Raw genomic sequence first — 26,541 nt, 5'->3', positions numbered from 1 at the left:
GCGATGTGGATCGATTCGTTACCTATCGACATGCATGGCCCTCCAACTGTCACACGACCCGCACGGAGACGCACCGTACCGCCACAGATATATACATATAGCAGCTTCAGACCTTGATCAGCATCTTCAGCGCGTCGTGCTGCGCGGCGGCCTTAAACGTCGTGTACGCCTGTGCCATGTCCGTGAACGAAAACTCGTGCGTGATCAACTGTCCCGGCTGAATGCCGCCCGAGGCAAAGAGCTTCAACAACATGGGCGTGGTGACCGTGTCGACCAGCCTCGTCGTCAGCGACATGTTCTGCGCCCACAACTTCTCGATCTTCAACACGCAACTCTTCCCATGCACGCCGACGTTGGCGACCGTGCCGCCGGGCGCGACGAGATCCTGCGCCATCTCCAACGTCTCGGCCACGCCCACCGCCTCCATGACGGTGTCGCAGCCGACATTGTCGGTGAGTTTCATCACCACTTCCAGCGGATCGGTCTCGGCGCTGTTGACGGTGTGGTTCGCGCCGAGCCTCTTCGCGACCTTCAACCGGCTGGGGTCCCGATCGATCATGATGACCACACTGGGCGAGTACAGCTTCGAGGTCATCAGCGCGGCCAGGCCGACGGGACCGGACCCAACGATCGCGACCGTCGACCCAGGCTGGACCTTGCCGTTCTGCACGCCACATTCCAGCCCCGTCGGGAAGATGTCGGACAGCATGACCAGGGCCTTTTCGTCAACACCCTTGGGCACGTGGTGGAGCCCGCTGTCCGCGAACGGGATTCGGACGTACTCGGCCTGGGTGCCGTCGATGGTGTGCCCGAGGATCCAGCCCCCGTTGACGCAGTGGCTATGCATCCCGCGCCGACAGTAACTGCACGTCGCGCAGCTGGAGATGCAATTGATGAGCACATGGTCGCCCTTTTTGAAGCGAGCTACGCCCGAGCCGGGCTCTTCAACGACGCCCACGCCTGTCCTCGTGGTCAGCTGGTTTCACGTTTGCGCCTAATGGGTTTCCTGCGCGTTAAGCGGGAAGGAAGCAGGGGCAAAGGGTACAAGAATCCGACCTTCATGTCCAAGGATCGTGCCTGGTTTGCACGTCGGCACATCGCCGTGCAGGATGTGCGTGTCCGTCCCGCATATCGTCGTGAACACCACTGTAGCATGAGACCGTTAGCTAACCGCGACGCTTCAACCTCAAGCCCGAGCTCACTCCCAGTGACAAAGAGGAGAGCTGAGAAAACGCCGAGCATACCTTTCACGATCGCATCCGACGGGTCCTTGATCTTTGGCACTGGGCGGTCTTCAAGCCCACACTTGCCATTCCCTTGGTACACGAGGGCTTTCATGTTGAAGAACCTGGATCCAAACCTCACGGAATTGAGATTGACGTTGACTCTGACGTTGCCAATCTGGCTGCGGCTAGCCCGAGATACTGATACTCGAGGACATGTAAGTAATGCCCACATCGATAGGGCAGCTTCTGGAGCAAGGTAGCTAGCTATTAACTATTTATGCGCATGGGAGGCAGGGCAAGCGACCGCTCTGTCACCCTCCTCGGGACTCGGTCGTCAGGAAAGCATGCTTCCTTTATTTTGTGTTGTCTGTATGCAAAGTCAGGCCTGCACTATTGGTCTCATGAGTCTCACACCACCACTTGTACACGAGGTGAGCATCTCATGATTGGCGTTGGTGCTTGGAATGCGGAGCCGCAGAGAAGCAACATTTAGGCTTCCCCCGCTTTTGATGTTCGCCGCGATTGAGGAGCTCAGTTAAAGTACTCCGGATCACGGAATGGGAAACGGGGAACGAGAGACGAAATCATAGGCCAGATCACAGGATCGGAAGAAGGGGTTCAGTAAGTAAGCTGTCGAGCAATACTCTGAATCGATGGATATATAGGGGGAAAGTCAGCCCCTTTCTGGGAAAAGCCTCGCACATTGTCTCTGCATGGTCGAGAGCCTAGGAGCTTATCCTTCCATATGCATGTCCATTGACCCCATTGACCCCGTTGGTGCTCTCTTCCAATGCCATCGCCTGGTCCCTGACGGCACGGTAATCCTCCTGTGCCTCCCTCTCCCGTCTCATGACAAAGTTGACCTCATCCCTCAGCCTCTCGAGCCTCCTGGCCAAAGCACCTTCTTCGCTGATTTGGAGCGTCTTAAAGCCATCCAACTGCGCCCTCTGCTCCTCGATCTGCGCATACACACTCGCGATCTTCTGTTTGAGTGTCTTTTGTCGAGCTTGATAGCCGCCCAAATGCAACTTGAGCTTGTCTTCGAGCTTTTGGCCGGCCGCCGCCGACGAGAGGAGGGTTTGCTGTGCGGTGCGAAAAGCAGAGAGGTATTCGGCAGGAGTTGTGCCAGGACGAAATTTGAGAGGAAGGGCGTTAAGCTCGGTTTCGGATGAGGTAAGGGAAGTGATGGACTCGACGTAGGATTGCCGCTCCGTTTCGTTGCATGCTTCTTTTAGTTGTTGGCGGGCCTGGGCGAGGAGGTCGTCCGGTAAGGAGTCCAATCGAGGAGGTTTCCCTAGGACTTTGGAGCCGGGCAGTGGAAATTTACGAGCGTCGTGAGCCATCAGCAAAGCTGCTTCTTGGGCGATCATTGCTCGAATAGGATCTGTGATAGATGTGGCTTCTGAGGCCAGGGAATTGTAGTCGATACTGACGGGTCGAGGTAGTGCTCGTTGGTACACCTGGGTTTGACGTTTGAACTCTGCCTTTTCTGCCGCTTCTCGTGCTTCGCGCTCCCGACGATCGATTTCTTCTTGGTCTTCCTGGGTGAAAGCGGATCCAGCTGCGGCCTCTTCTTGTTCAGAAGGTAGGACTTCAAGTTCCCATTCTGACTCTTTCGGCTTCGGCAATGAAGCAAGTTTGGCTCTCAATGAGTGTCGGGCCACATTTTCTGCGACGCGCATGTCTCGCGGAGTCTGTGGTACCAGTTGGCGTTCGCCTTTCTCGTTTATGATCAAGCCGTCACGTGGCGTGCGCAGTGGAGTGGCGCCAGGGAGATTACTTCCAGCTGCGGCCTGACGAAATGGTGTAGCCATTGGGTTGGGGGTGACCATTTCATTTCTGCGGGGAGCAATTCCATCGAAGCCGGTTGAGCTACTACCCTCATGTAGCGGGGTGTTTTCGCCGCCTAGTAATGAGGATTGCGTCTCGGTTAGAGCCCGGATGTTCCTGATCTCGTTCGCGATATGATCTTCCTGTGCAGGCGCTCGAGGGGTCCGAATAGGCGTAGCACCGACCATGTTCGAATATTGTGAGATCAATCCACGGTCGTCTCCATCGTCCTGGCCAGCAGCTTTGACCGCCCGGTCTCCAGCCATGCCCATCTTCACAATCTCCTCCAGCTCGCCTTCGCTGACTTGGGGTGCAGGTAGATTCAGTGCGCGGCGCTTGCTCTGCTGCTCCGCCTCACGCAACCGCTGCATTTGTCCAGCTCTTGCAGCAGCGGCCATGGCGGCCGAGTCTTTGCTCTTGTCTGGCTTCTGACGTTTTGCATCGACATTGTCTTCTGCATCCCCTTGTCGCTTTCTTGCCAGCTGTTGCTTGCGAGGATCGAACATTTCTCGCTCACGATCGTTCCGCGCCTCTTCTTCTAGTGTGTCGTGGAAACCGGAAGCAGCTTGCTTTTCAAAGGGGATATCTGCATTGTAGTCCATCTCGCCCTTCTTGCGGGTTGTGATCTTGATATTGATGCCTGCATTCTTGAGTTCCCGTCTCTTCTGCAGCACTGCCAATCTCCTTGATTCCTCGAGTTGTCGTTCACGGGCTTTCCGTTTCGCTTTTTTCCCCTGCGTGTTGGCCAGACGCGCTCGAGCCTCGCTAAGCATTTCCTTTTCATCTTCGTCCAGATCAATGGTATCGGGGCGTGCGGGCTTCGATTCTGGGTCTGGGTCAAGTTCGCCTGGGCGCAATCTTCGGACCTGATCTCCCGTGGGCGCAGCAGTTTCTCCGCCCTCCGGACCTCCAAGCCCCAGCTCGTCATTCTCACGGGCTTCGGCCTCGTCGAGCAGCTTCTGATAGCGTTCCAGACACTGCGTAGCAGTCCTTCCAACAATAGGCGCAATTGTTCGCCATTGTGTGGGCATCAACTTGGCCAGGTGTAACAACTTCTCGTCCTCTTCCTTGGACCACTCGATCTTGCGAATGCCCGGGTCCAGCCATTCTGTCCATCTTGCCTTGCATTGCTTGGGTGTCTTTCGCGCAAGTAACGATGAAACACGAGCCCACTGATTCAACCCATATTTGGATACCGAGGCCTTTAGGATTTCGTCTTCGATGTTGGTCCACACACCTCCTTTGACGACAGGCATTGCGACTGCACGAATATGGTGGTGGGTGATAGAGGTCGTGTGATGTCAGTATCGCAATGGTACGTGAGCGGGAGGTGAGTCGCGAGTGAATGAATTTTGGCGCAGGCAGATTGCCGACGGAACGGAAAATCTCTCCGCCGGTGGTGGACGCTCACTGACGCTCGACTGCTGTGACCGACTTCCAAGCCACATCACTGACTTACCAACTCACTTACTCGACCTGTTGGGCTGCGTGCTGGACAGCGTGAGGCATCACCTGCGTGGACGATCGACTCACCAGAAATATGCGACTCCTCGTATTGTTGTGAGGCTGTGAGACCGTCTCCGGCTACTTTTCCCTTCGATGCCAGCCCATTCGACTTCAGCATTCGCGAAATCTGGGCCTAGATCCCGTCACAGCTCAGCCTAACGCAGTCTGCCGCAGCTATATCAGACCGACAGGGCTCTGCCTCCAATCATGGCCATCCTTTTCCATCATGGTGTTCTTGGGCCTCGTGAAGAAGTCTTAGGTACTAATATGCCAGCTCTTTGGATCCGAGACGAGAATGGGGCTAAATCTGGACGCCCGCCAGTCCCTCAAGGTAGGTTGCTTTTTAATTCCCGCGTCTTTCTTCTTCCCGCCGTGCTCCTCTTTCTGCAGCCGCAAGTCAAGCCCACTCCTGGCGAACAACATGGCATCAAGCTATGAGAAGTTGGGGAGTCCGGCTGGGGCAGCCTCACCACTTCCTCAGTTGCCGCAAGGCTGGATGGTCATGCAAGATCCATCCGGCTCGGGCAAACCACTGTATTATAACACGGCGACGAGTCAGATCTCTTATACGCGGCCTGTTGTACGAGTCCTCCCTCCGGGATGGATCAAGTCGCAAACACCCGACGGCAAGACAATTTTCGTCCACCCAGAGACGCAGAGGTGCTCTCTAGACTGGCCTCAGGAAGCCCCAAAAGCGCATCCTCCACCAGTGCAGATGCCGCAGCTCAGCAGATACGCAACGGCACCAGGTATGGCAGCGGTTCAAGCCCAACCAGACCTCTTTCGCAGCCAGACTGTTCCTGGGCATATTCCACAGTCTCCACCACTAATCACCATGAGCATTAACGCCGAAGCAGCGAGGAAAGCCGTACCTGGCCTTGAAGAAGCCTACGCTGTTCACCAACTCTCTGAGAAGAACAATACTCGAACCCTCACACAGAAGTTCAACTCGGATCTCACACAGACCACATCTGCCATGAAAGAAGTTACTATTTCTGGCGCCGCCGTTGCGACGAGGTCGGCCAAAGTCGTCGGCCACACTCTTGTTAGCCGCCAGAAGATGGCAAAGGCGTCCAAGAAGGTGTTGGTTCATACAGGGGCCTTGGGTGTTAAGACAGGTCGGGCCGTCAAAGGTGTTATGAGCGAGATGGTTGACGCAGCAGATAAGAAGGGCAAATACCAGCCGAAAGTAAGGCCATTTGTTCCGTACGATGGTCAGCCACAGCTACAGGTCGCTGGGCAAATACACACCTACGAATATCAACAGCAGCAGCAGATTGACACAGCACAACCCCCAGCCACTCAGCCACTACCAGGTGACATGCCAGCAGCTGCTCCAGTACCCATTAAGATCCCAGTTCGAAAACCCGTGCGACCGCTATCGGTTTCTGTAAAGCCTTCTTTTTCAAACCAGACATCCATCAACCTGCAAGCATCATTCAATCCCAGCGTTGAGGTATCATCAACCACATCTGCAGGGACCCCGGCAGTCGCTCCTGCGCCTGGACATGTAGACCAGTCCGCCAACAGCGGAGTCACGCAAGAGAATGATGGATTGACTAACGCTCTGCCTGTTACTGCACAATCTCTCACACCACATCAAACATCTCATTCGACAGCCTCAGTTCAGGTGGTCCAAGCTCTCCAAGAGGAGGCAGCTATACCCGGCACCGTCCAAGTCCAACAACATCCTCCCCAGACCGTTCCTGCTCCGCCTTCTGCCGTTGCAGGCCTGCCAGGCTCGACTGGTGTGCAACCTGGTCAAACAGTCCAACTAAGCACAGCGGCACCCCAACAACTACCCACCCCATTCGTCTCCGTCCAGGCACAAGCTTCATTGACTATCGATGCTTCCATCAGCCCACCCTCCTACGCGCAAGCTACAGGCCAGCCAGCGAGCACTCCGGGAATGTCACGTCCGCCTAGAAGACCTCTCCCTCAAACAGCGACTACACGTCCACAGCGTCCCGTTGCTGGAAGGCCCTCGGGTAATCCAGCAGCAACCGTGGACCAACCTGGTGCAGCCCAATATTCCACATATCAGCCAGAGCAACCGATTTACCAGAGCCAGCAAGTCATATACGCTGATCAAGCCATGTATGCTTCATCCCAGCCAGTGACAAGCAATCCTCAGTCGGTGTTTATCGAGCAGAACCAGACCATTATCCAGCAGACCCCAGCCGAACAAGACCCCATGTTTGCCGCAACGCAGATGCAAATGGTTCAACAGAGTGCCACCGATCAACTACTCTTACAGCAACATGCCGACACCCAGAATATGATGCTTGCTCAGACACAGATGGTCTCAGCGCAGCAGCCTGTCTGTGTAGAGCAGACCGTTTACGTCGATCAGAGCCAATACGTGGACGTCTGCAGCGCGCAAGAGAATAACTTGACTGCGTACACTGACTACAGTGTCTCTGGCGAAGCTGTTACGTACACGGACGCAATGTATGGAGAAACCTACGGTACAGGCATGGCGGGTGAGGAAGTGGCGTATGTTGAGAAAAATGCTGCTGCTGAAGAATTCTATGAGGTGGAGTATCAGTTAGATGCGGTAGATGCCACGGGCACGGGCGACATGTACGAGGCCGACCTCGGGGGAGATGAGACTGAACTATGCGTCTGAATGCAAGCCAAGTTTGACATGGACATGCAGCTTACGGTACTAGAATGATCGGGGCCCTTGCGCGGACAACAAGCTCTACTGGGCGTGTTGCTGGCGATGGTAATCATCAGCTCCTGCATGGGCAGGGGACAAATGAACCTGAGTACTCGGTGTCAGTACATGCTCAGTACATTGGAAGGAGTGGAAATAGTTAGGCTGTGGGGTGGCACAGGGCGGCATCATACTATTCCCAAAACAATATCTCTTGGTGTTGCGGAGAAACTCCGGCTATCGAGGAATTTTTTGAAGCATGTCCTGCACTCAGTTACGTGCAATGCATTGAATACCGTCTTGGCTCCGTCCCTTACCATAGGTTCCCACGTTCTAAGACCACGATGTCGGCGTCTAAAACTGCGCCAGCACAACCGTCGCAGCCCTCCCGCAAGGGTAAGAAGGCATGGCGCAAACACGTCGACATCACGGCCGTGCAAGCCGGCCTCGAGACTCTCCGTGAAGAAATCATTCAACATGGACGACCCCTCGCTGAAAAGGCGCAAGGCGAAATCTTTGCGCTGGATACTGTCGGGTCATCAAAGGAAGAAGTGTCCAAGAAGGCGAAGGATGGCCACAAAATCAAAGTGCTGAAGATGGACGAGATCCTGGGACGGCGGAGTGCGGTGCCTGCGCTGCCAAGTGGGAAAAAGAGGCCCCTTGACGCTAGAATGACAGATGGAGTGGTTGCGACAAAGAGGCAGAAAACAGATTGGGTCAGCAAGAAGGAAGTTGCTCGCCTACGGAACAAGTTGGACAAGCCATCGCATCTCGATTTGGAGGATATCCACGGCGAGCCCTCGAATTTCGATCTCTGGGACACGACCGACAACGCCGTCCAACCCGCGTCCGCTTCGGCTTTGGCCTCTTCAGAAGACCAGCAAGGAAGCGAGTATATCCCCAGACCCAAGCCGAAGATTGCACCGCCCACCATTCGCCGTCCACCCATCGCCCTAACACAAAACGGCCTTCCCACGCACGCCGTGCCCACCCCGGATGCTGGTCATTCATACAATCCCTCTTTTGAGGACTGGGACACTCTGCTGACCCGTGAAGGGGAGCGTGAAATCCAGGCCGAGCAAAAACGTCTCGCCGAAGCACAACTGGCCGCTGAAAAGCAGGCGCGTATCGACGCTTTGGCCGCTCAACCAGAGCGCCAACCGGGCGATGACGGAGAAAGCGAATGGGAAGGCTTTGAGACGGAGCCTGAAGTTACCGAATCAGAAATGAGAAAGCGAAAACGACCCGAGCGGAAGACTCCCGCACAGAAGAACAAACTGAAACGCCGCAAAGAGGCGGAGCGGTTAGCCAAGCACGAAGCGAAAATGGGCGCTCAGCAAAAACGGGGCGAAGAGATCGTCAAAGCCCTCATCACCCGACAAGAGAAGGAGGAGCAGGGCGCCATACAAGCCGCAGAGCCTTCACGAGGAACATCAGCCTTGCGGAGAAAGACGACACTGGGGCCCTCGCGCGCTAGTATTCTCCCACCCCGATTAGAACTCGTCCTGCCAGATGAGTTACAAGACTCCCTTCGCCGCCTCAAACCCGAGGGAAACTTGTTGGAGGACCGTTTCCGCAACCTGCTGGTAAATGGGAAACTCGAAGCTCGAAAACCTGTGTCCTACGCCGCGAGTCGGAAGAAGCAAGTCAAGTTCACAGAGAAATGGTGGAGTAAGGATTTTGCAATTGGGGCTTGAGAGAGTAGTTATCGAATCTGACTGTGAAGTCCGCGGCACTGGGATGGATAGGAGCGGCATCGTCAAGAAACCTTCGCATGACTGAAACGTGGACGAAGGATGTTTGCATGAGGGCCATTGTCATGACTGGGAGACTCAACGTCTAGGTAGCAACTGTGTCTTGGTCTCAACGTAAAGCTGTGATTCCCGCTTGTACCGCTGCCTGTCTAGCCACCAGTCCTACCGGAATCCCGGTTGCTCATGGAGATGTGGTACATTGGTACGTATGCCGTTGATCACGTGCTGAGGGTTTCCAGTCCGCTTCTTCGCTCTCAATCCCTCATCGTCTGCCATTACACGAGATAAACTACGGAGTACAGACCTACAGTAGTCTGTTCGAACCTGCTGGCACTGTGCCGCTATCCGGCGGTGACTTGCTTGACTTTGGCCAATAACCTCGCAGCTGCACAATTCAGCCTGAGTTGATCCCGCTTCTCCTCTTCTCCTCTTCTCGTCACGTCCAAGGATCAAATGCCGGTCATGCTCCGACCGCATCGCGTCCTTTACCCCAGGATTTCGCAACTTATGCTGGCGCTATCCTACTTGTGCATGCGCGACCAAGCCAGAAAGCTTGACAAGGCAGAGACGCCTTATATTGCCGACTGGCTATGGAGCTCCGGCAGATTCTGCGCCGAATGAGACACGACACACCCGGTGACCTGCTCCAATGTACGCGAGAAGGCGGTGGACGTCAACACTGCTGTCCGTGGAAACAACTTTGAGAGCTCGCTTCTTCCCCACCATGGCTCCCGCATCTCCGGTCGAGCTGGAGTGCTCAAGGTACTTGTACCGTAGATAGACTCGTGCGTGCTTTGGAGACGGAGTTCGACCTCAACCACGACGAGCTCTCTCTCTCTCCTCTTCTGCCTCCACCTCCGACCTTCCCGGCTTGACTTGGACGTGCGTCCAGCTCCCCTGAAGATGAAGTCCTTCCTATTGGGAGCACTGGCGGCTCTTGTCGTCCATCTCACTGCCTTTGCCCACGCACAGGCTCCCTCTTCCACCGTCCCGGTCATAGACCTTGGCTACGTCAAGTACAGCGGCTACCAGAACGCAACTGCGGGCATCAACTACTATCGTGGCATTCGCTATGCTGCGGCTCCCACGGGAGAACTGCGCTGGGCAAAACCTGTGCCGATCGAGTTTGCGAACAACTACAGCGGACGAACCATCAATGCCTCGTCTCTCGGTCCAGCCTGCTATCAGTCGTCCGCGAGAGGCGCGTATTCTGCCCCAAGCGCACCACAAGGATATTCCGAAGACTGTCTCCTGTTGGACGTCCTGGTGCCGGCCCAGCCTGTTTCGACAGCCTTGCCCGTGCTTTTCACGTGAGTACCATTCTCGAGTTTGGTCCTGTTCAGCGACGGGTGTCTTGGGCTTTGATCCTGTGTACGCGTACCTTTATGAAAAGAGTGCTCTGGGAACCCTTATTCCGCACCTGTATTGATCCAAATTTCACACCCCGGAGTATTTGCAAACTCTGACGGCAATCATTTCGATATAGCATCCACGGTGGTGGCTATGTCGGGGGCAGCGCACCGTTCTCATACCCCGGCGACGCTCTCGTGAACCGCTCCAACGGCAACATCATCTACGTGGGCATCCAGTACCGGCTGGGCATGTTCGGCTTCATGGGCGGAGACGGCGTGGCCGAGAACGGAGCACTGAACGCCGGCCTGCTGGACCAGCGCGCAGCCATGGACTGGGTCCAGCGTAACATCCGAGCCTTTGGCGGTGATCCCGCTCGAGTCACCATCTGGGGAGGCTCAGCCGGAGGCGGCAGCGTTTCCTGCCATCTCATCGCAAACGGGGGATCAGATTTCGCGCCGTTCGCCGCCGCCATCTCCGATCATCCCTGGTGGCAACCGTTCGCCAACAAAAGCACCCAGAACACGCAGTATAACACGGCCCTGAGCCTGTCGGGCTGCGCCGACCTGAACTGCCTGCGAGCTCTGCCGTCGGACACCCTGGGCACTCTCAACCAAGCGGTCATCAACGCAACTTACCCGGGGCCCGGCAACGCGTACGGCGTCTTCTACTGGGGACCTGTGGTCGACGGGAAGTTCATCCGTGACCTCCCTGACCAGGAATTTGCGAGAGGAAACTTCCACAAGGTGCCGCTGATCACGAACCGCGACGCCTACGAGGGCGTCACTTTCTCCAACATGACACAGACGTCACAGGTAGATGAGACCACAGACGTAAGTTGTATCCCTGCTCTCCGGGCTGCTCATTCAGGTCAACTGCGTCGAGTCCGGATACTTGCCCAACCTTATGAAACCTCTTCTCTTTCTTCTTCGACGTCTGACCCTGATCTCTGGCGTATTACATAGGCACGAGCACTCTTCCCCGCGGCCGGCCCGTCGTTCTTCTCCCGCCTCTACTCGCTGTACCCGCAGGCCTCGTTCAACAGCACCTTCTTCCAGCGCCAGACCTGGTTCGGCGACTTCATCATCAACTGCCCCACCTACTACATGGCCTCGAGCATGGTGGACGCGCTGGCCAACTCGTCGGCCGTCTTCAAGCTCACCTTCGCCGCGGGCTCGGAACTCCACGGCGCGACCAACCCCTTCATCTCGTCCAACGTGACGAACTACCCATCCGCGAATAACCTCACGCTCGCGCACATCATGACCAGCTACTGGGTGTCGTTTACGGTGTTTCACGACCCGAACCCGCTCAGAGATGTCGCTTCCGGCGCGCCCTTCTGGCCGAGTTACGTCTCCGGTGGGACGGGCAGTCTCGCGGACGGGCAGGGCGTAGGCTTCACGGTCCAGGCCGTGAATTATAACGATATCACGCCGGTTGAAGATCCGGACGCGAGCCAGCGGTGCGATTTCTTCAACAGCAGGGGGTGGCAGGTCAGAAATTGACCAGAACCCCGTGCTAGACTGAGATGGACTCTACTGTACTGTCCTGAAGTACGAGTCAATGGGAATGCCCCTGAAACGATAAACCATGAACTGTGAATGTGATGTGAAACCGTTGTTGAAACTAGACTGAACGAACCGAAACGAAACTATACGCCCTTTCCAGCCTCTTATACGTGCCGATGGCATCGGCGGCGACGCCCTCGCTAGAAATGACATTGACAATTGACGCCCATGCGCGCCGTCGCTAAGCTCTCGTGCCTGGAGTGTCATCGTCGTCGACGACGACCTCCCTTCCTCCCTCCCACTCCAGGCACCCCTTTTTCCTTCTTCTTTTTCTGTTTTCTTCACTTTTTCTGGCCGAAGCCCACCCTCGGCATCATGACCTCTCGCCTTTTTAACGTTGACGTCGATGTCTCCATCGACCGTTGCCGCCACCGCACCCACCCACACGCCTTGTCGCCCGAGGGCCGCCTCCCTCTACCACCACCACCGCTCAATCGTCGTCGCCGTGCACGGCGATCCACCCGCTGCACGGGCACAGCACGTCGGCGTAGCGGCCGCACAGCTTGCTGCACCAGCAAAAGGCCCAGCACACGCAGACGCGGGCGGCGAGGTATTCCTCCAGGCTCATGAAGCCCTGGTAGTATCTGTACTCGCCGACGCTGACGCCCTCGAGCCGGGCGGCGGCACACTCGCGGTGGATTTCGCGGCGGAGCATTTCTTGCGTGGGCGTGCGCAGGGCCGAGACGTGAGAGGAACACGCGTACGACTGCGTGGAGGTTTCGGCGTGCTTGAGCGCCAGGTCGCGCACGGGCAGCGCGCCGAGCATGGCTGCCGTGTATTCGCGATGCGGGTACGTCGGGTCGGCGACGAAGTTGGTGTGCGTGAATAGACCGTTCGGGTGACCGCTGTCGCCGGTCGTGAAGAGTTCAGGGCAAGCGAGTGTGGCGCGCACGCCCAGGTACTCGGCTTCGTACGATTCGAACTGGCCGGGGTAGCCCGTCAGGGAGGTGGTGAGGCGTTTGTGCTTGAGGGACAGGACGGATGCTGTGTCGGAATGACCATCTTCGGCGTCGGTGATGTCTGTGTCTGTATCTCTGTCTGTGTTTGTGTCTGTATTGGTGGTGATGTCGACGTCTGAAGTGTTGGGCGTATTGGGGTCGGTGAGGTCAGTTGAGGAGGGGCACGAGATCGAACCGCAGACAGAGACGGCGCGAGAGGGACTGCTGAGGTCCTGGTCTGCGAGAGTCTCGGTCACGCGGATCTTCTTCGTCGGGAGGAGGTTGATGTTGTAGTCTGGTTGCAGGTTAGTCGGCGTGTTAGAATGTCTCATGAGGAAAGAGAGTCTTTACCGTCGTCAGACTTTGGTTGGTCGATGGTGGATTTGGTGACGAATGAGTCTCGTGCGTGTCTCTTGTTGGCTCGAGTCTTCTTGCTGATACGGCCGGTGTGACTGCGGTGTTGGGACTCGTTCTTCTTGCGGATGGTCAATGGGCCGGGAGCGCGGACTGGAGACTGCACAGATTGAACGGCCGGAACGATGATGACGGGACTGACGGCCGGATACGAGTCCGGGAACGAAGGATCTTGAAGGCGGACCTTGTTCTTCTGTGACTTGGGCTGAAGAATGTGCTTCGCGCCATTGACGTTGTGCTCGGTTGGGGTGTCGCTGTGTTGGACTGCGAGATTCTCAGAGCCTCGAACGGTGGATTTGGTGAGAGTCTCTTTGTCGTGTCGCCACAATTGAGGCCAGTCCTCGAGCCCTTCGCGACGGTTCACGAATCCTTCTTCATCCACGACAGGGACGTGATCGGGACTGGGTGCTTCCTTGGCTTCGACACCACCAAAGAAAGCTTCTGTGGCCTTTTCTCTTTCAAGGTCGTCGGCTAGGTTGGCCAGGTCAAGGACGCCTTCGAGGCTGGTGCCAAGGGCTGCAAAGTGGTTGTCGATGACATCTGCGTTGGGCGGTCAGTGAATCGATCGTACAAAGTCCTTGGTTGCCGGCAGTTCGTACCTTTGGTCGAGACATTGACACCAGCTTGAGCGAAGGCGAACTGGGTGACTTCAGAGCCGTTCAGACCGTAGCTTTCAGCCGAGCGATTGGAATTTGTAGCACGAATCTCACTGTGCTCTGACCGGGTTGATTCTGTCCAGCGCGTGTTAGAAACAGACCAGTGCATGGAGGCAGAGGTTTACCTTGAGTATTGCTGTCGGTCTCGACGCTGGACTTGAGGGACTCGGTGGACTCCTTCTTTCTCATTCCCGCATCTGCGAACATGTATTCGAAGTACGGCGGCTGTTCAGGACTGGGCAGTGCTGGCAGCGGCTTGTTGAGATAGTCTTCCTTGAATTTTGCTGGAGAGGTCGGGTTCTCTGGAATCATCGAGGAACGGTTGCTTTTGCCATTACCTCTGATGCTCAAGCTGAGCTTCTTGTACCAGGATTTGCCACGACGTTCAGCGATACTCAACTGGGTCGCTTGGGTCTCCATGTCTCCGACACGTCTCTTCTCAGGATCGGGCAGACCGATGTAAGGAGCGCTGTAACCTGACATCTTGCAGTGACAATTGCTGACTTGGTGCCAGTTGAGAGTATTTGCAGGAGTGAAGATGATATTCTCTGAACAGTTCAAGGTACAGTGTCACGAAGGCTGCAGTCGAGAAGATGGGTGAGAGTCAAGAGGCAGACGAGGACGAGAAGAATATGTGATATTGCAAGAGTTTCATTTTGGTTGTGTGCGGCATTCATCTCGTCGTCGATACCAAAATACTCTCCCAGCCTCCCTGTATCCTTCACATGCAGCCTGTATTGAACGAATGAATGGGCAGCCATTGAAATTTTCTGCTCTCGAACAGTGAAGGACTCAATGGCAGGGCAAAAAAAGAACAATAGGAACCTTCATTGAGGCTGGGGGTCTGGCAGAATACTCTGGAGAGAGGCCCTCGTCGTCATTGGAGCGTCGCCAAGCAGAGTACAATGAAGTCTTCACTGTACGAAATGCCAAATGTCGAGAGGCGTCTCACCCGCCGAGGAGGACCGGTGGAAGGCCTCAGCATCGCTGCTGTCATCCGAACCAGGAGCAAATCAACCATCAACTCTGCAATGCGGTCTGTCGTGGCGTGATGAATGGACTCAATATACCAGCTCAGGCTTGTGAATTGCGCCAGAAACTCCAGCATGTGACCAGGCGAGGCCATGCATTGAGGTCGCGAAGTCCCTGCTGGAGCTTCAGGCGGGACAGATGTGGTTTGCCAGCCCTGTGTCCTGGAAAGAAGCCTCTGTATACTGACTCCTGGAACACCTCCGTCTCCTCTCGCAACATGCTCCGAATTTCCAAGTGAGCTGATATTCTTCCAAGCTCAGCGAGTTGGGTCCGATTCATGTTAGCAGCCTCATCTGAAACACGACCACCAAGTCATCGTCAATGTACCCGTCTACCGGTATGCCTACGAGTCTTGCTAAGCCAGGCGGCCACTTCCCTGTCGTCGGACTACCTTATTCAGGCGTGGCAGTGACTTGTCTGGTGGGTTTCTGAAGCAAGAGGGAGGTGAAGTGAGAGGAGTTTAGGGAGTCGAGACAAGGTTGTGGGGCCAAGGAGCTACGGATTGTCGAGATCCGAGGTCACTGTGTATGGGACTTCTGTCTCCAGGTGAATGGGGATTGATCGTCTCGCATCCTGTGTTTCAGGAGCTCTGAATTGGGAGTGTCGTGGGATTTAATGGAGCGCGCCCATGTTGATCTTGGCCGCTGGCGCCGCCGCGCGGAAGAGCCAAGCCACGTTTACCCGAACATGGGAAACATAGCGAGATGGGAAAGCCAGGGGAGATCGTCCGCTTTTGTCTCGTCTCCAGAAAGAAATCTGAGGCCGTGATTCCTCTTCCTCACTTCACATTCTCCAGTTCTTTCTGTACAGCTCTGTCAATTGTCGATTCTCTCGCTTGCAAATCTGACGTTGAGGACACGGTTGGCCGAGATCTGATTGATAGTCCGAGACTGCGCATTCAGATCCGAGTCCCGACGCAGCCTACCACACCCACCTTCGACGCGAATCTACGCCCTGGGTGACGCAACAAGAGTACCTTTGGCTCGAGCATTGTCTAGATTGAAGGGTCGCTTCGGGCTTGAGTACCACGATTCACCTCGCTCGCAACCCTACAATCTGGTGACCTTCTCCTGAGATTTTCTATCGTTCATTCCGCTCCGAGATGTCAGCTGGGCGATAAGATATTTGGTACACCTCTCCTACAGTATGGCCAGAGTTGGGGCATTATGTGCCCTGCTCTTGATGGCGCTTCGGGCCTGGGCCGACAAAACCGCGGCAGATTACTTCGTAAAATCGCTGCCGGGAGCGCCAGATGGCCCTCTCCTGAAAATGCATGCTGGGTATGCAACGCCCAGTGACTTGGCACCCGAGGATACTGATGGAACGCAGGCATATTGAGATTAATCCCGAACATAACGGACACCTCTTTTTCTGGCACTACCAAAATCGACACATCGCCGACCGACCGCGCACCGTCATCTGGCTCAATGGAGGACCGGGTTGCAGTTCAATGGACGGGGCTTTGATGGAGTTGGGTCCCTACCGGGTAAAGGAGGGAGGAAAACTAGCATATAACGACGGTGCGTGGGACGAATTCGCGAACCTATTATTCGTCGACAACCCTGTGGGCACCGGCTTCAGCTACGTGAACACCGACAGTTATTTGCATGAACTACAAGAGATGGCAGATCAGTTTTTGATCTTTATGGACAAATGGTTCGACCTATTTCCGCAATACAAAGACGATGACCTCTATTTCGCGGGCGAGTCGTATGCCGGGCAGTACATACCATACATTGCAAAGGCGGTTCTGGATCGCAATAAGAGGAAAAGAGCCGAAGGACAACCGACGTGGAATCTCAAGGGCCTTTTGATTGGCAACGGCTGGATTGCTCCGGCTGAGCAGTACCAGGCTTACTTACCGTTTGCCTATCAAAGCGGCTTGATCCAGGGTGGCACTCCGGAAGCTGCAAAAGTCGAGGCAGCCCAGTCAACCTGCATCACAGAATTGGGCAAACCTGGCAATTCGGAAAAGGTGGATGTCAGTGCCTGTGAGGCCGTCTTATCTACGATTTTGGACGTGTCCAAGGTCAATGGCATGTGTTACAACATGTATGACATCACCCTTCGAGACAAGTGGCCATCTTGTGGAATGGCCTGGCCGCCGGATCTGGAGACTGTGACACCCTATCTGCGACAAAAGGACGTCCTGGACGCTTTGCACATCAATCCCGACAAGCGGACTGGATGGGTGGAATGCTCGGGCGCTGTGTCTTCTTCATTCCGAGCAAGAAACTCAAAACCAAGTGTGCAACTGCTCCCAGGAATTCTTGAGGCAGGGATCCCGATTGTGCTGTTCAGCGGCGCCAACGACATGATATGCAATCATCTAGGAACAGAAGATATGATCAGCAACATGCGCTGGCTAGGTGGCAAGGGTATGGAATTGTCTGCCGGAGTCATAGCACCACAAAGAGACTGGGAATTCGAAGGCGAACCAGCCGGCATCTACCAGGAGGCCAGAAACCTGACGTACGTCAAATTCTACAACTCCAGCCACATGGTGCCATTCGATTACCCTCGGCGGACGAGAGACATGCTTGATCGATTCATGGGAGTGGACATTGCCAGCATTGGCGGCAAGCCTGCCGACAGCCGCATCGAAGGTGAAAAGGCTGGACCGGAGACAAGTGTGGGAGGTCATCCTAACAGCACAGCGGCCATCGAGGACGAAAAGGAGAAAGTCAAAGAAGCAGAGTTCCAAGCGTACTATCGCAGCGGCGAGGCTGCTCTCGTCTTTGTGATCATCGCCGCAGCGTTGTTCGGCTTGTGGGTATGGCGCGGAAGAAGGAAAGCCCGAAGTCAAGGCTATGTCAGTCTCCCTCTAGCGAACGGCTCATTGCGCATGGGACGTGGGGACGTGGAAGCTGGAGATTTCGGCGACAATGAGCTAGACAACCTCGAATCAAGCCGTCGGCCTACGAATATGGATGCTCAGCATTATGACTTGGCAAGCGACAGTGAGGATGAGGATAAAGACGGCCATGTAAAGGAAGTCAGGGCTCAGCAATCATGGCCTAGGTAATGTAAAAGCACAAAATAGCGGGTTTATTCTAATGACATAGACGGGTTGATCTCTTGCGGGCTATCTGTGTTGTTGCAGGACGTTTCTGTACTTTTGGCGTGATGATCCTGTGTTCGTCCACGGCAAAGACGAAGGAGAATGCAGGCGCAGGAACACGAATGTGGACGAATTTACATTGCTGCATGCCGTATGTTCTCACGGCTATACTGCAAAGAGCTGTGGGAACAACGAGTTTGGACTATGCCACTCCTACATTAGCATCCGAGGGGTTCAGCACCAGAGCGGTAGAAACGATTAGCATCCGCACCCGTGCAATAGGGAACTCAAACCGTTGATAGATTGGCCAGGAATGCCGGCCTCGTGGACTCCGAAGAGGAGGGCAAGCCCGCTGTTTGGGGCAAACTCTGTTCAATGTGGTCGGTGGAGAAGACACATATTACCGCTACAAGGACGGAAGCTTGTGGATCAATCCCTACACCGATTTAGAAAGTAGAATCCAACCTCTATCCGATGGCGAGAATCTGTCCCTGAGATGGCTGGACGTCTGGGAGAAAGAAGACAAGTCATATTCGAACCTCCGACCACCTCGTACACAGTAAGGCATCCGTCGCCACAACCCGAGCTCACAGTAACTCATTAGGTGGGCCTACGGAGTTGATCTGATCTTTCGCTTAACGGTCGGTGGTCGTCCCTATTCGACCCTCGCAACTGCCCTTGGCCCCATCGGTGATTACCGATCTGACTTCGGTAAAGAGATCTAATGCGGTTTAGTGGGCAGCCGTCATTGCCGATGGAGAAGTGCCAAAATCCCAGTTCAACGGCAGCCACTCGCGATGTCCGCCATCTTTTCGATTTCGCCGTTGAACGCCCTTGCATCACGTTGCTGTTGTCCAACGCGCTTGGCAGAGTTCTCCTCGTATCCAGCCACTTTGCTGTCACGGTTCGCTTGGGCACTTGGGTTCAGCGCTGGTTATGTGCGTCAGCCAATTTCCATCGATTGGCCGGGTTCTTTTCCCCAGCCGGTTGCTGGCGCTCTCTCATTTACGGTTCGATGCAAGCCGCGATCTTGTCGCTTGTCACCTCCCCACTGTGTGCTAGCTTCGAATCGTGCCGTGCTGGACCTTTACGATCTCTACGTTATCGTGCATATCAGCTCCTCCCGAACCTGACGTTGAGGTGTCACTGTCCTCCGCTTCCCACACCTCCTCGCGTCTGGCAATTGCTAGTTGTCCTGTCACGGGCACGTCAACTGCGTCTGGCCTCAATCATGCTCTGTGCGACCATCCTCGACACGTCCAGTCTCGGCGTCAAATCCAGACTCGTACATCCGTCAATGGTTTCATCCACGAGTCCATTCACTGCTGACCCCGGTTCGTGTGTCGACACGGACCCCTGGCCTTCGCCACAGATGTGATTTACTCGTCCTCTCACGAGTCCTCATACTGCGTGCCTTAGCCCTCTCCACACTCGCTTCCAGCCCACTTCGCACATTCGGCAGCCATATCCCTTGCTCCTGCCCGTTCCTGCTTCCTGATCAAGGATGTCCTGAACCTGGATCTTCGGTTGGGGCTCTTGGAAAACTCCCATTATGGATCCGTCTTCTCGGACGTGGCTTCCTCACCGCAAGAACGGGGTTCATCGTCCCTTCTTCTTGAACATATTTCCGGCATCAGTCCGAAGCGGGCTGAGCAGATCGCTGGTGCTCTTCTCACTCCTCTACAATGGTGCGAATCCGAGCCTGGACAGTATCCTTTCTTACCTAACACTTCACCTGTGCCCTCTCGCTCATCATTTGTAGCGCCTTTGGACTTTGCCCGTCGATCGTTACCTTTCTTCCTCCACCTCAATATCAAACGGTCGAGCGCTTTCTTCTCCACTCCTGTTACTGGCCGCACAGCCGAACCTTTGCGGACGCAAGGCTGGACCCGTTGAGCCTGACGAATGGACCACAATGCCGCCTTCAGCATGCATCAGTTCCTCACCAGATATGCTTCCAATCCCATGCAATCCACCGTCACCTACGATGGTCGTCACATAGTCCTGTCCTTCTTCACCTCATTACTAGGATGCATCACCACGTTGGAGTTGTTGCAGAGGCGGACCTCGACCAGAGGCGCATACAACTGGCAAGTCGACCTGGCTATCGCCAACGAGCCCCACCACTAACCAGTGCACAGGTTTCTGCTCGTGGCCTCGGCGATCACAATGGGCGGCATCGGCATCTGGGGGATGCATTTCGTCGGTAATAGAGCTATCGTCCTGCAAGGCGGAGACCCCGAGCGCCAAATCCTTTACAACCCCGGCTTCACAGCAATATCCTTCTTTCTGCCCATTGTTGTCCTTCTGTTTGCCTTTTACACTCTGGGCATGCCGACAAGGGTCCGCCAACTTCATGTGGCCGCCGCCGGTTTCTTTACGGGAGCTGCGGTCTGTGGGATGCACTATCTCGGTCAATACTCCGTCGAAAACTATACTTGCTCATACCGGGTTCAGTATGTCGTTGGAGCGGCGATTATCGCAGTCTTGGCTTCTTTCATTTCCCTCAGCATATTTTTTCGTCTGCGAGATGCTTGGATGGACAGCTGGTGGAAACGAGTACTGTGTGGAGTTATCCTCGCCACCGCAGTCTCGGGTATGCATTGGACGGCAGCCGTAGGGACGATATACCATTGGAAAGGCGACCTCAGCTCTCATGGCAATTCCAGATCGCAGACCGCAATTGTCGCAGCCGCACTGGTAGGTCTTCCCTGTTAGCCCGAGATGATGACCTGACCAATCCTGCAGTCCATGAGCTCTTGTGTCATTCTTCTCATCGCTGCCTTCGTCCGAGGTCGAAACAAGCACACAGCAAAGATCAAGGCACAGCGACTGGTGCTGGCGTGCGCCTATTTTGATGACGAGGGCAAACTGATGGTTACGCAAGAAGGAACTCTGCCTAGCGAGAAGATCACGAACCATTACGTGGAAAAGGTAGGTAGCATATGCCGCCTCAGCCACACTCGCACTGACTTCGAGATCTAGACCTTTGGAGAAGATGAACTTAGTCGGTCTCACGCAACCTACCTGTGGATCTTCAAAGCATCTCGCAACTGGGCAATGCTTCGAGATCTCATACCCGGAATGAAGGAGTATGTCGAGACCGATCCTGTCGCGAGAAAGTACCGTGCGGGCAACACAGCTCCCAACTTGTCCGAGGACACGATCGACGGCTCGCTCAATTTCGCCCCGATATTCAAACAGCTGTTCTGTGTAGCCGCGCAGCAATTAGCCAACTTGACTCACGAGCCCTTGGAGAAACTGGGGGTGTTGTTTGAAGAACCGCTGGAAACTGGAGCCGCCCCTGTCACCGCACACCAACGTATTGGTGGTAGACCTCTGTCGTCAAAAGGGTTCGACAACGGTCCCGACACGGAGAATGGGATCTCATCTCCCCCTACAGCTGCTAAAGGGAAATATTTCTTCCTGCATCGCCAGATCAGCAAGGGCGAAGCGGCCAGATTTGCAGCACTAGGCTATCGCTTCGCCACCGTTGGGCAGATAGCAGAGCCACTCGCTAAGAGCATGCAGGTCCATCGTGACAGGTTGGTGTCGCGGATTGAACGCATGAAAGTGAGTGCCTCGCCTGGACATCTCCTGCCGCCTGGAGTGCACCTGGCATGCTTCATGCTGCGTCCTAGCATGTACAAGAGTTTTGATGTGCTTGTGCCAGCCGGTTCACAGAACCAGCTGCCGTATGTGACGATGCAGTCGAATGACCTATCAGGAGATCAATTTGCCGAACTGCAACGTTTCGATGACCTTAGCGTCAGTGAGATTTTGAGGGTGCTGGTAAACAGGTCCAATACGTCGCAAATTGGCGAGGAGATCCGCTGGCAGTTGTACAACACTTTCGTCAAACTCGTCGACGTCCTTGGTGATTATGACAGCATGATGCAGGCCAAGTTTTCTGCCAGAGCCTTCCGGGTTCCATGCCGACAAACAAACACAGCCAACTCCGCACGGAGCTGTGTCTTACTGACAGTCCGCGTGTTGAGAAGTATACATGCAGCACCAACCAAAAAGGAACTAACATACGTTCCTCTGTCTTTTTTCAGTGCACAACAGCAAATCCAAGCGTGCGAGAGGGATGACGGATTCGAGCGGACGGTTCGAGCAGAGTTCGGACATCCTGCTCGTGGCGCTGCCAAATGTTCTTCAACCACGAGCATTAAGGACGCCCGAAGGACAAGCTCGAGCGACTCCACCATTCCAGGGCTGGAGTCTCCTCGATCAGGACTGTTCCACATTGGCAGATTTTCGATATTACCGAGCCGGCGGAGCGACGAGGCGACTTTTGTCGAACGGGAAAAGAGTATAACTGAAGGGTCCGATGTCGAAATGGGCGCGATGTCAGAGAGTGCTCATCTTGACAGGCAGCCGCGCGTGACGCACTTGGATGTTGCCGCTCTCAAACAGGCTGGAAGCAACTGGGTTAGTGAAGTCTTCGGTCTCTTTCGGCTGGGTGCAGAGGGCTGGTCCAATGCAAAAGGTGGGAAATGGGAATGGGACATCCGGGTTGAGAATTCCTTTGAAGTCGGGCCCAACGACCGGAACCAGAGCGTTAATGATAGCAATGCGAGGGAGATATTCGATGCCAAGTGAACCAGCCACTGGAAACGGCATTAAAAGAGGTATGGGCGGGTTTCCGCACAGTTGCACGGGTTGTACCAGTACGAATGGCCTCAACTGGGAGGCTCCTCTGCTTATCGTAATATGTATATCAAATGCCTGGTCGATGACTAGATTGACCTATACACCGAGACCAACAGCAAATAAGGCTAAACGAGACTTTGTATGGAGTAATATGTACTGTGTATACAGTAGACAAGGAGAGGGAGAGCGTAAGAGAACAGGCTCGGCAGGTTTCAACCGAAGTTTCACCGTAGTGATGAGACGCGACTCAGCGATTGGCGGATCATCGGGGAAGATTCTCTCCCCCACCACGGCGAACCCGTCTTGCCTTTTACATGCGATCACCAGGGACTCTGCTTTCACAAAGGTACAAGGTTCGACGACGCTCGTCATCTGATGGTGTGAAAAGATAGAAGAAGCCCGTTATTTCTGCCATCTCCTCCTCCTACTGTACACCCCTCACCATGCCCTTTGCTCAAGTGGTCATTGGCCCACCGGGCGCAGGCAAATCGACCTACTGCAACGGCATGCAACAGTTCATGGGCGCGATCGGGCGGAAGGCGTCGATCGTGAACCTCGACCCGGCCAACGACCCGATCTCGTCAAGTTACGAACCCGCGCTGGACATCCGCGACCTGATCTCGCTGGAGACGATCATGCGCGACGAGGAGATCGGCTTGGGGCCCAACGGCGGCGTCCTCTACGCGCTGGAGGAGTTGGAGGCGGACATGGACAATAGTGACGGTGACGGTGACGGCGATGGAGATGGATGGTTTGCGCGGGGCCTGAGGAAGTTGGGCGACGATTACTTGCTGCTCGATTGTCCCGGGCAGGTCGAGATCTTCACTCACCACGCGAGTCTGCGGCGGGTGCTGGCTAGGTTGGAGAAGATGGGATATCGTGTGTGAATTTGCCCCTTCGCTCCTTTTGCCTTGCCTTCCCCCTTCCCCGCGTCTTCCACATTTTCTATGGCCTGCTCTAAAGGACACGATGTGCTAACGTACGAGACGGGACCTTGCGCGGAATATAGCTCGTTGTCGTCAACCTGATTGATTCGTACGCTCTCACGCTGCCGAGTCTCTACATCTCGACGCTACTGCTCTCCTTGAGAATGATGCTCCAGTTGGACTTGACACACGTGAATGTGCTGACCAAGATTGACAACCTGAACAAATACCCTCCCCTGGCGTTCAACCTGGATTTCTACACCGAGGTGCAGGATTTGGAGTTCCTGCTCCCGTACTTGCGGGACGAGTCGCCGCTGTTTCGGACGGGGAAGTTCACGGCCCTGAACGAGGCCATCGTTCGCCTCGTGGAGGAGTTCGGGCTCGTGGGCTTTGAGACGTTGGCGGTCGAGGATAAAAAGTCGATGATGCAGTTGTTGAGGACGATCGATCGGGCGGGGGGTTATGCGTTTGGGGGCGCCGAGGGGGCGAATGACTCGGTCTGGCAGGTTGCTGTTAGGGAGGGCATGCCTACGATGGACGTCCGGGATGTGCAGGAGCGGTGGATCGATCAACGGGACGAGTTTGATGAGATGGAACGAAAGGAGTGGGAGGAGGAGCAGAAGAGGCGGGAGAAGGAGTGGCAGGAAGGCCGAATGGTGGATGGGGATCAGGAAATGGGGGATGTGGACTTACCGCCTGTGACGGGCGGCAGGGATGGAGGTGTCAAGGTTGTGAGGAGCGGCAAGAAGTCGTGACCTAGAGGGAAAGAAGCAGCTGTATGTATGCAGCTGTGCTTCTCTGCGTGCCTCTTAGGGGTTAATGGCCTCGTTGAACATCGGTATGTGCCGAGACCGAGCGCTGTCACCAATCACCCATGGCTGCAGCAAGGGAGCGGGCACCCCCTGGATGCACACGACAACGTGGCAAGAGTGCTGCTGCGTTGCGGCGACTCTGTGGGAGTATGGCCGAAGTTGAAGCTGCGTGCGAAGAGGGTATCCGGTTGGAGACCTCAATTCTTGGGAGCACTTCTGCTCTGCGCACCTGTATGTCGCTCAAGCCGGCAATCAAGAGGGTCGCAAATACCGGTTTCCAAGTGAAAGAGCGGGTGTGTCAGTCATCAGACATGTCGGAATACTGTGCATCCTCCTCGTCGACGAGATCCATGATATCCTCGTCTTCAGTTGCCGTCAGACGTGAAGCTCCACTCGTCTGCTTTCCCTTTCCTCCAGCGAAGTTGCCCAACGCGACCTCGTCTTCCTGGTCATCCGTGCTTCGACCCTCCATCTTCGCTCTCACGAGCTCTCTTCTCGCCCGTCTCAATAACTCCTCTTCACTCTTTCGAATCGTTCCACTCACTCTGACCACCCGAATCACGCACTGCCTCCCCGCACCTCTTGTGGCTCGACCTCCGCGGTCTCTTTCCGGCGGTATGGCTGTGACGAAAGCAAGTGCCGCCCAGACCATACGGAAGTGCGCCCTCGGCACCCTCAGAATGCCCGTCGAAGTTGCAGGCGAGAAATACACGACTCGGAGAGCGGATTGCGTTACGCTGAGTCCGTGGTCGCCGAAGAGGGTGTGGAGTTCATTGCGGACTATCGTGGAGAGGAGGGACGCAGACAGATGAGAGGGCGAGGGGCGGGAGAAGAGAATGTAAGCTGGCGGAGGGGTGGATTGGCCGTCGGGCATGGTAGGCGGAGGGGGAGGCGGGGAGGGCGAAGGGTACAAGATGTTGAAGAGGAGGTACCGCTGTTTAATGCGGACCATCGTGGCAGCACGAGGTTCAAGCCTGCAGAGCGACTGCGCTGCATACACAGTATGTGAGCTTACATGGTCGTCAACTGCTGGTCAGATTGACGTGGAGCGCTATAGTACGAGTAACTGAAATGGCCAGAAAGATTCGTTCGTGTCGCAAGGCTGAGATCAACGCAAGGCTGTCGCTTCTCCTTCCCGGCTGGGGAGGGCTCTTCCGCCAATCAGCACTCAGCGCTCGGCCTTCATTCTCGTGCAAGCGTCTACTGAGTACTCCGTACGGAGTACATTATTCGACACTCTGCTTTGTATGAAGCACTTGTCAGATGAAGCTTCACATGGAATCTGCTCCTGTGAGAGGCACTTGGGTGCTGTTACGGAGTACGACGGGGAAGACGGCAGCTGAACTCGCCTTTCGAAACTCCTGGCACATGAAACGCGCTCGAACCGAATTCGGCATGTTCAGGAGTTCAGAGGCCTTGCTTTCGTCCAGCTGAAACACAATCGCACAACCATATCCGTGTAAAGTTGGGGGTCACGGCTGCTCCTGCTTGTCGTCTGGAAGCACGCTGAGCGAATTCAGTTAGAAACTGCAAGATCTCAAACCTCCGTGTTGTCGATCTATGCGTGGCTTAACGACGGAGCTGGCATCATCGCTGCACAAATGCAGGGGCATCTGGCCTGTTCGTGGTACCCTGCTAAATTGGATTTTGACGTGGACATGGGCCTTCACGTGAACATTGGACGGGGACCGGTCTCGTCGCGTGCTAGAACATGAGCAGAAGCAGCCACTTGATCGTGCTTGAAGCTCTGGGTCCTCAGGCCATTCTCGTGGTCAGGCTTTGGCCGCGTCTCTGTCTGAAGAATCCAGCCTCAATTTCGACATCAGAGCAATCCGGGGAAGAAGATATTCTTGGTCACGTTCAAGAACCGAGTCTCGAGAAGCGCCTGGGATGAACGATGGAGCGTGATGAGTGGTTGCAGTTCGAGGTGCGGTCGTTTCACATCACCTGTTCGGCGGCTCTGAAAACAATTTGGCGGTTGTGACTGGTCCAGATGTGCCCGAGTTTGATCTCCTGCAGCCCCCTGAGCATCGGGACTGATACGTTGGGGATCGGTCTAGTCTGTGAGAGGGATAGACCCTTAACGGCTTGCAGGCCGACCACTCATAGCGGGAGCGCCGTTGACGCCACTGCTTCAGATCGGCAGAGGGAAG

General features: G+C 55.3%; 11 protein-coding genes across 11 annotated transcripts; 7 read left to right on the top strand and 4 right to left on the bottom strand.

The window, feature by feature from the left end:
• Positions 1–106: 106 nt before the first annotated feature.
• Positions 107–1,338, bottom strand: G647_07437 (uncharacterized protein; the record flags this gene model as incomplete). The annotated part of the gene is made up of 3 exons (XM_008731752.1): positions 107–960; positions 1,057–1,146; positions 1,245–1,338. 3 exons carry the CDS (start codon positions 1,336–1,338, stop codon positions 107–109), a joined length of 1,038 nt encoding a protein of 345 aa, XP_008729974.1.
• Positions 1,339–1,951: 613 nt separating this feature from the next.
• G647_07436 (uncharacterized protein) lies at positions 1,952–4,312 on the bottom strand (the record flags this gene model as incomplete). The annotated part of the gene is made up of 1 exon (XM_008731751.1): positions 1,952–4,312. The coding sequence occupies one exon, from the start codon at positions 4,310–4,312 to the stop codon at positions 1,952–1,954; it is 2,361 nt and encodes a 786-aa protein (XP_008729973.1).
• Positions 4,313–4,983: 671 nt separating this feature from the next.
• On the top strand, positions 4,984–7,191 carry G647_07435 (uncharacterized protein; the record flags this gene model as incomplete). Its single annotated transcript, XM_008731750.1, has 1 exon — positions 4,984–7,191. The coding sequence occupies one exon, from the start codon at positions 4,984–4,986 to the stop codon at positions 7,189–7,191; it is 2,208 nt and encodes a 735-aa protein (XP_008729972.1).
• Positions 7,192–7,565: 374 nt separating this feature from the next.
• Positions 7,566–8,918, top strand: G647_07434 (uncharacterized protein; the record flags this gene model as incomplete). Its single annotated transcript, XM_008731749.1, has 1 exon — positions 7,566–8,918. One exon carries the CDS (start codon positions 7,566–7,568, stop codon positions 8,916–8,918), a length of 1,353 nt encoding a protein of 450 aa, XP_008729971.1.
• Positions 8,919–9,878: 960 nt separating this feature from the next.
• Positions 9,879–11,830, top strand: G647_07433 (uncharacterized protein; the record flags this gene model as incomplete). Its single annotated transcript, XM_008731748.1, has 3 exons — positions 9,879–10,285; positions 10,462–11,165; positions 11,298–11,830. The coding sequence occupies 3 exons, from the start codon at positions 9,879–9,881 to the stop codon at positions 11,828–11,830; spliced, it is 1,644 nt and encodes a 547-aa protein (XP_008729970.1).
• Positions 11,831–12,323: 493 nt separating this feature from the next.
• Positions 12,324–14,384, bottom strand: G647_07432 (uncharacterized protein; the record flags this gene model as incomplete). The annotated part of the gene is made up of 4 exons (XM_008731747.1): positions 12,324–13,126; positions 13,183–13,785; positions 13,845–13,976; positions 14,027–14,384. The coding sequence occupies 4 exons, from the start codon at positions 14,382–14,384 to the stop codon at positions 12,324–12,326; spliced, it is 1,896 nt and encodes a 631-aa protein (XP_008729969.1).
• Positions 14,385–16,079: 1,695 nt separating this feature from the next.
• On the top strand, positions 16,080–17,958 carry G647_07431 (uncharacterized protein; the record flags this gene model as incomplete). The annotated part of the gene is made up of 2 exons (XM_008731746.1): positions 16,080–16,213; positions 16,263–17,958. The coding sequence occupies 2 exons, from the start codon at positions 16,080–16,082 to the stop codon at positions 17,956–17,958; spliced, it is 1,830 nt and encodes a 609-aa protein (XP_008729968.1).
• Positions 17,959–19,923: 1,965 nt separating this feature from the next.
• Positions 19,924–20,124, top strand: G647_07430 (uncharacterized protein; the record flags this gene model as incomplete). The annotated part of the gene is made up of 1 exon (XM_008731745.1): positions 19,924–20,124. One exon carries the CDS (start codon positions 19,924–19,926, stop codon positions 20,122–20,124), a length of 201 nt encoding a protein of 66 aa, XP_008729967.1.
• Positions 20,125–20,163: 39 nt separating this feature from the next.
• Positions 20,164–22,599, top strand: G647_07429 (uncharacterized protein; the record flags this gene model as incomplete). Its single annotated transcript, XM_008731744.1, has 3 exons — positions 20,164–20,694; positions 20,743–20,928; positions 20,980–22,599. 3 exons carry the CDS (start codon positions 20,164–20,166, stop codon positions 22,597–22,599), a joined length of 2,337 nt encoding a protein of 778 aa, XP_008729966.1.
• Positions 22,600–23,093: 494 nt separating this feature from the next.
• G647_07428 (uncharacterized protein) lies at positions 23,094–24,331 on the top strand (the record flags this gene model as incomplete). The annotated part of the gene is made up of 2 exons (XM_008731743.1): positions 23,094–23,531; positions 23,660–24,331. 2 exons carry the CDS (start codon positions 23,094–23,096, stop codon positions 24,329–24,331), a joined length of 1,110 nt encoding a protein of 369 aa, XP_008729965.1.
• Positions 24,332–24,686: 355 nt separating this feature from the next.
• G647_07427 (uncharacterized protein) lies at positions 24,687–25,340 on the bottom strand (the record flags this gene model as incomplete). The annotated part of the gene is made up of 1 exon (XM_008731742.1): positions 24,687–25,340. One exon carries the CDS (start codon positions 25,338–25,340, stop codon positions 24,687–24,689), a length of 654 nt encoding a protein of 217 aa, XP_008729964.1.
• Between the last annotated feature and the right edge of the window lie 1,201 nt (positions 25,341–26,541).

The sequence above is a fragment of the Cladophialophora carrionii genome, assembly GCF_000365165.1.
Source record: "Cladophialophora carrionii CBS 160.54 unplaced genomic scaffold supercont1.6, whole genome shotgun sequence".
Lineage (NCBI taxonomy): Eukaryota > Fungi > Ascomycota > Eurotiomycetes > Chaetothyriales > Herpotrichiellaceae > Cladophialophora > Cladophialophora carrionii.
Note: the sequence above shows the minus strand (reverse complement) of the source record. Positions and strands in the feature narration are given on the sequence as shown.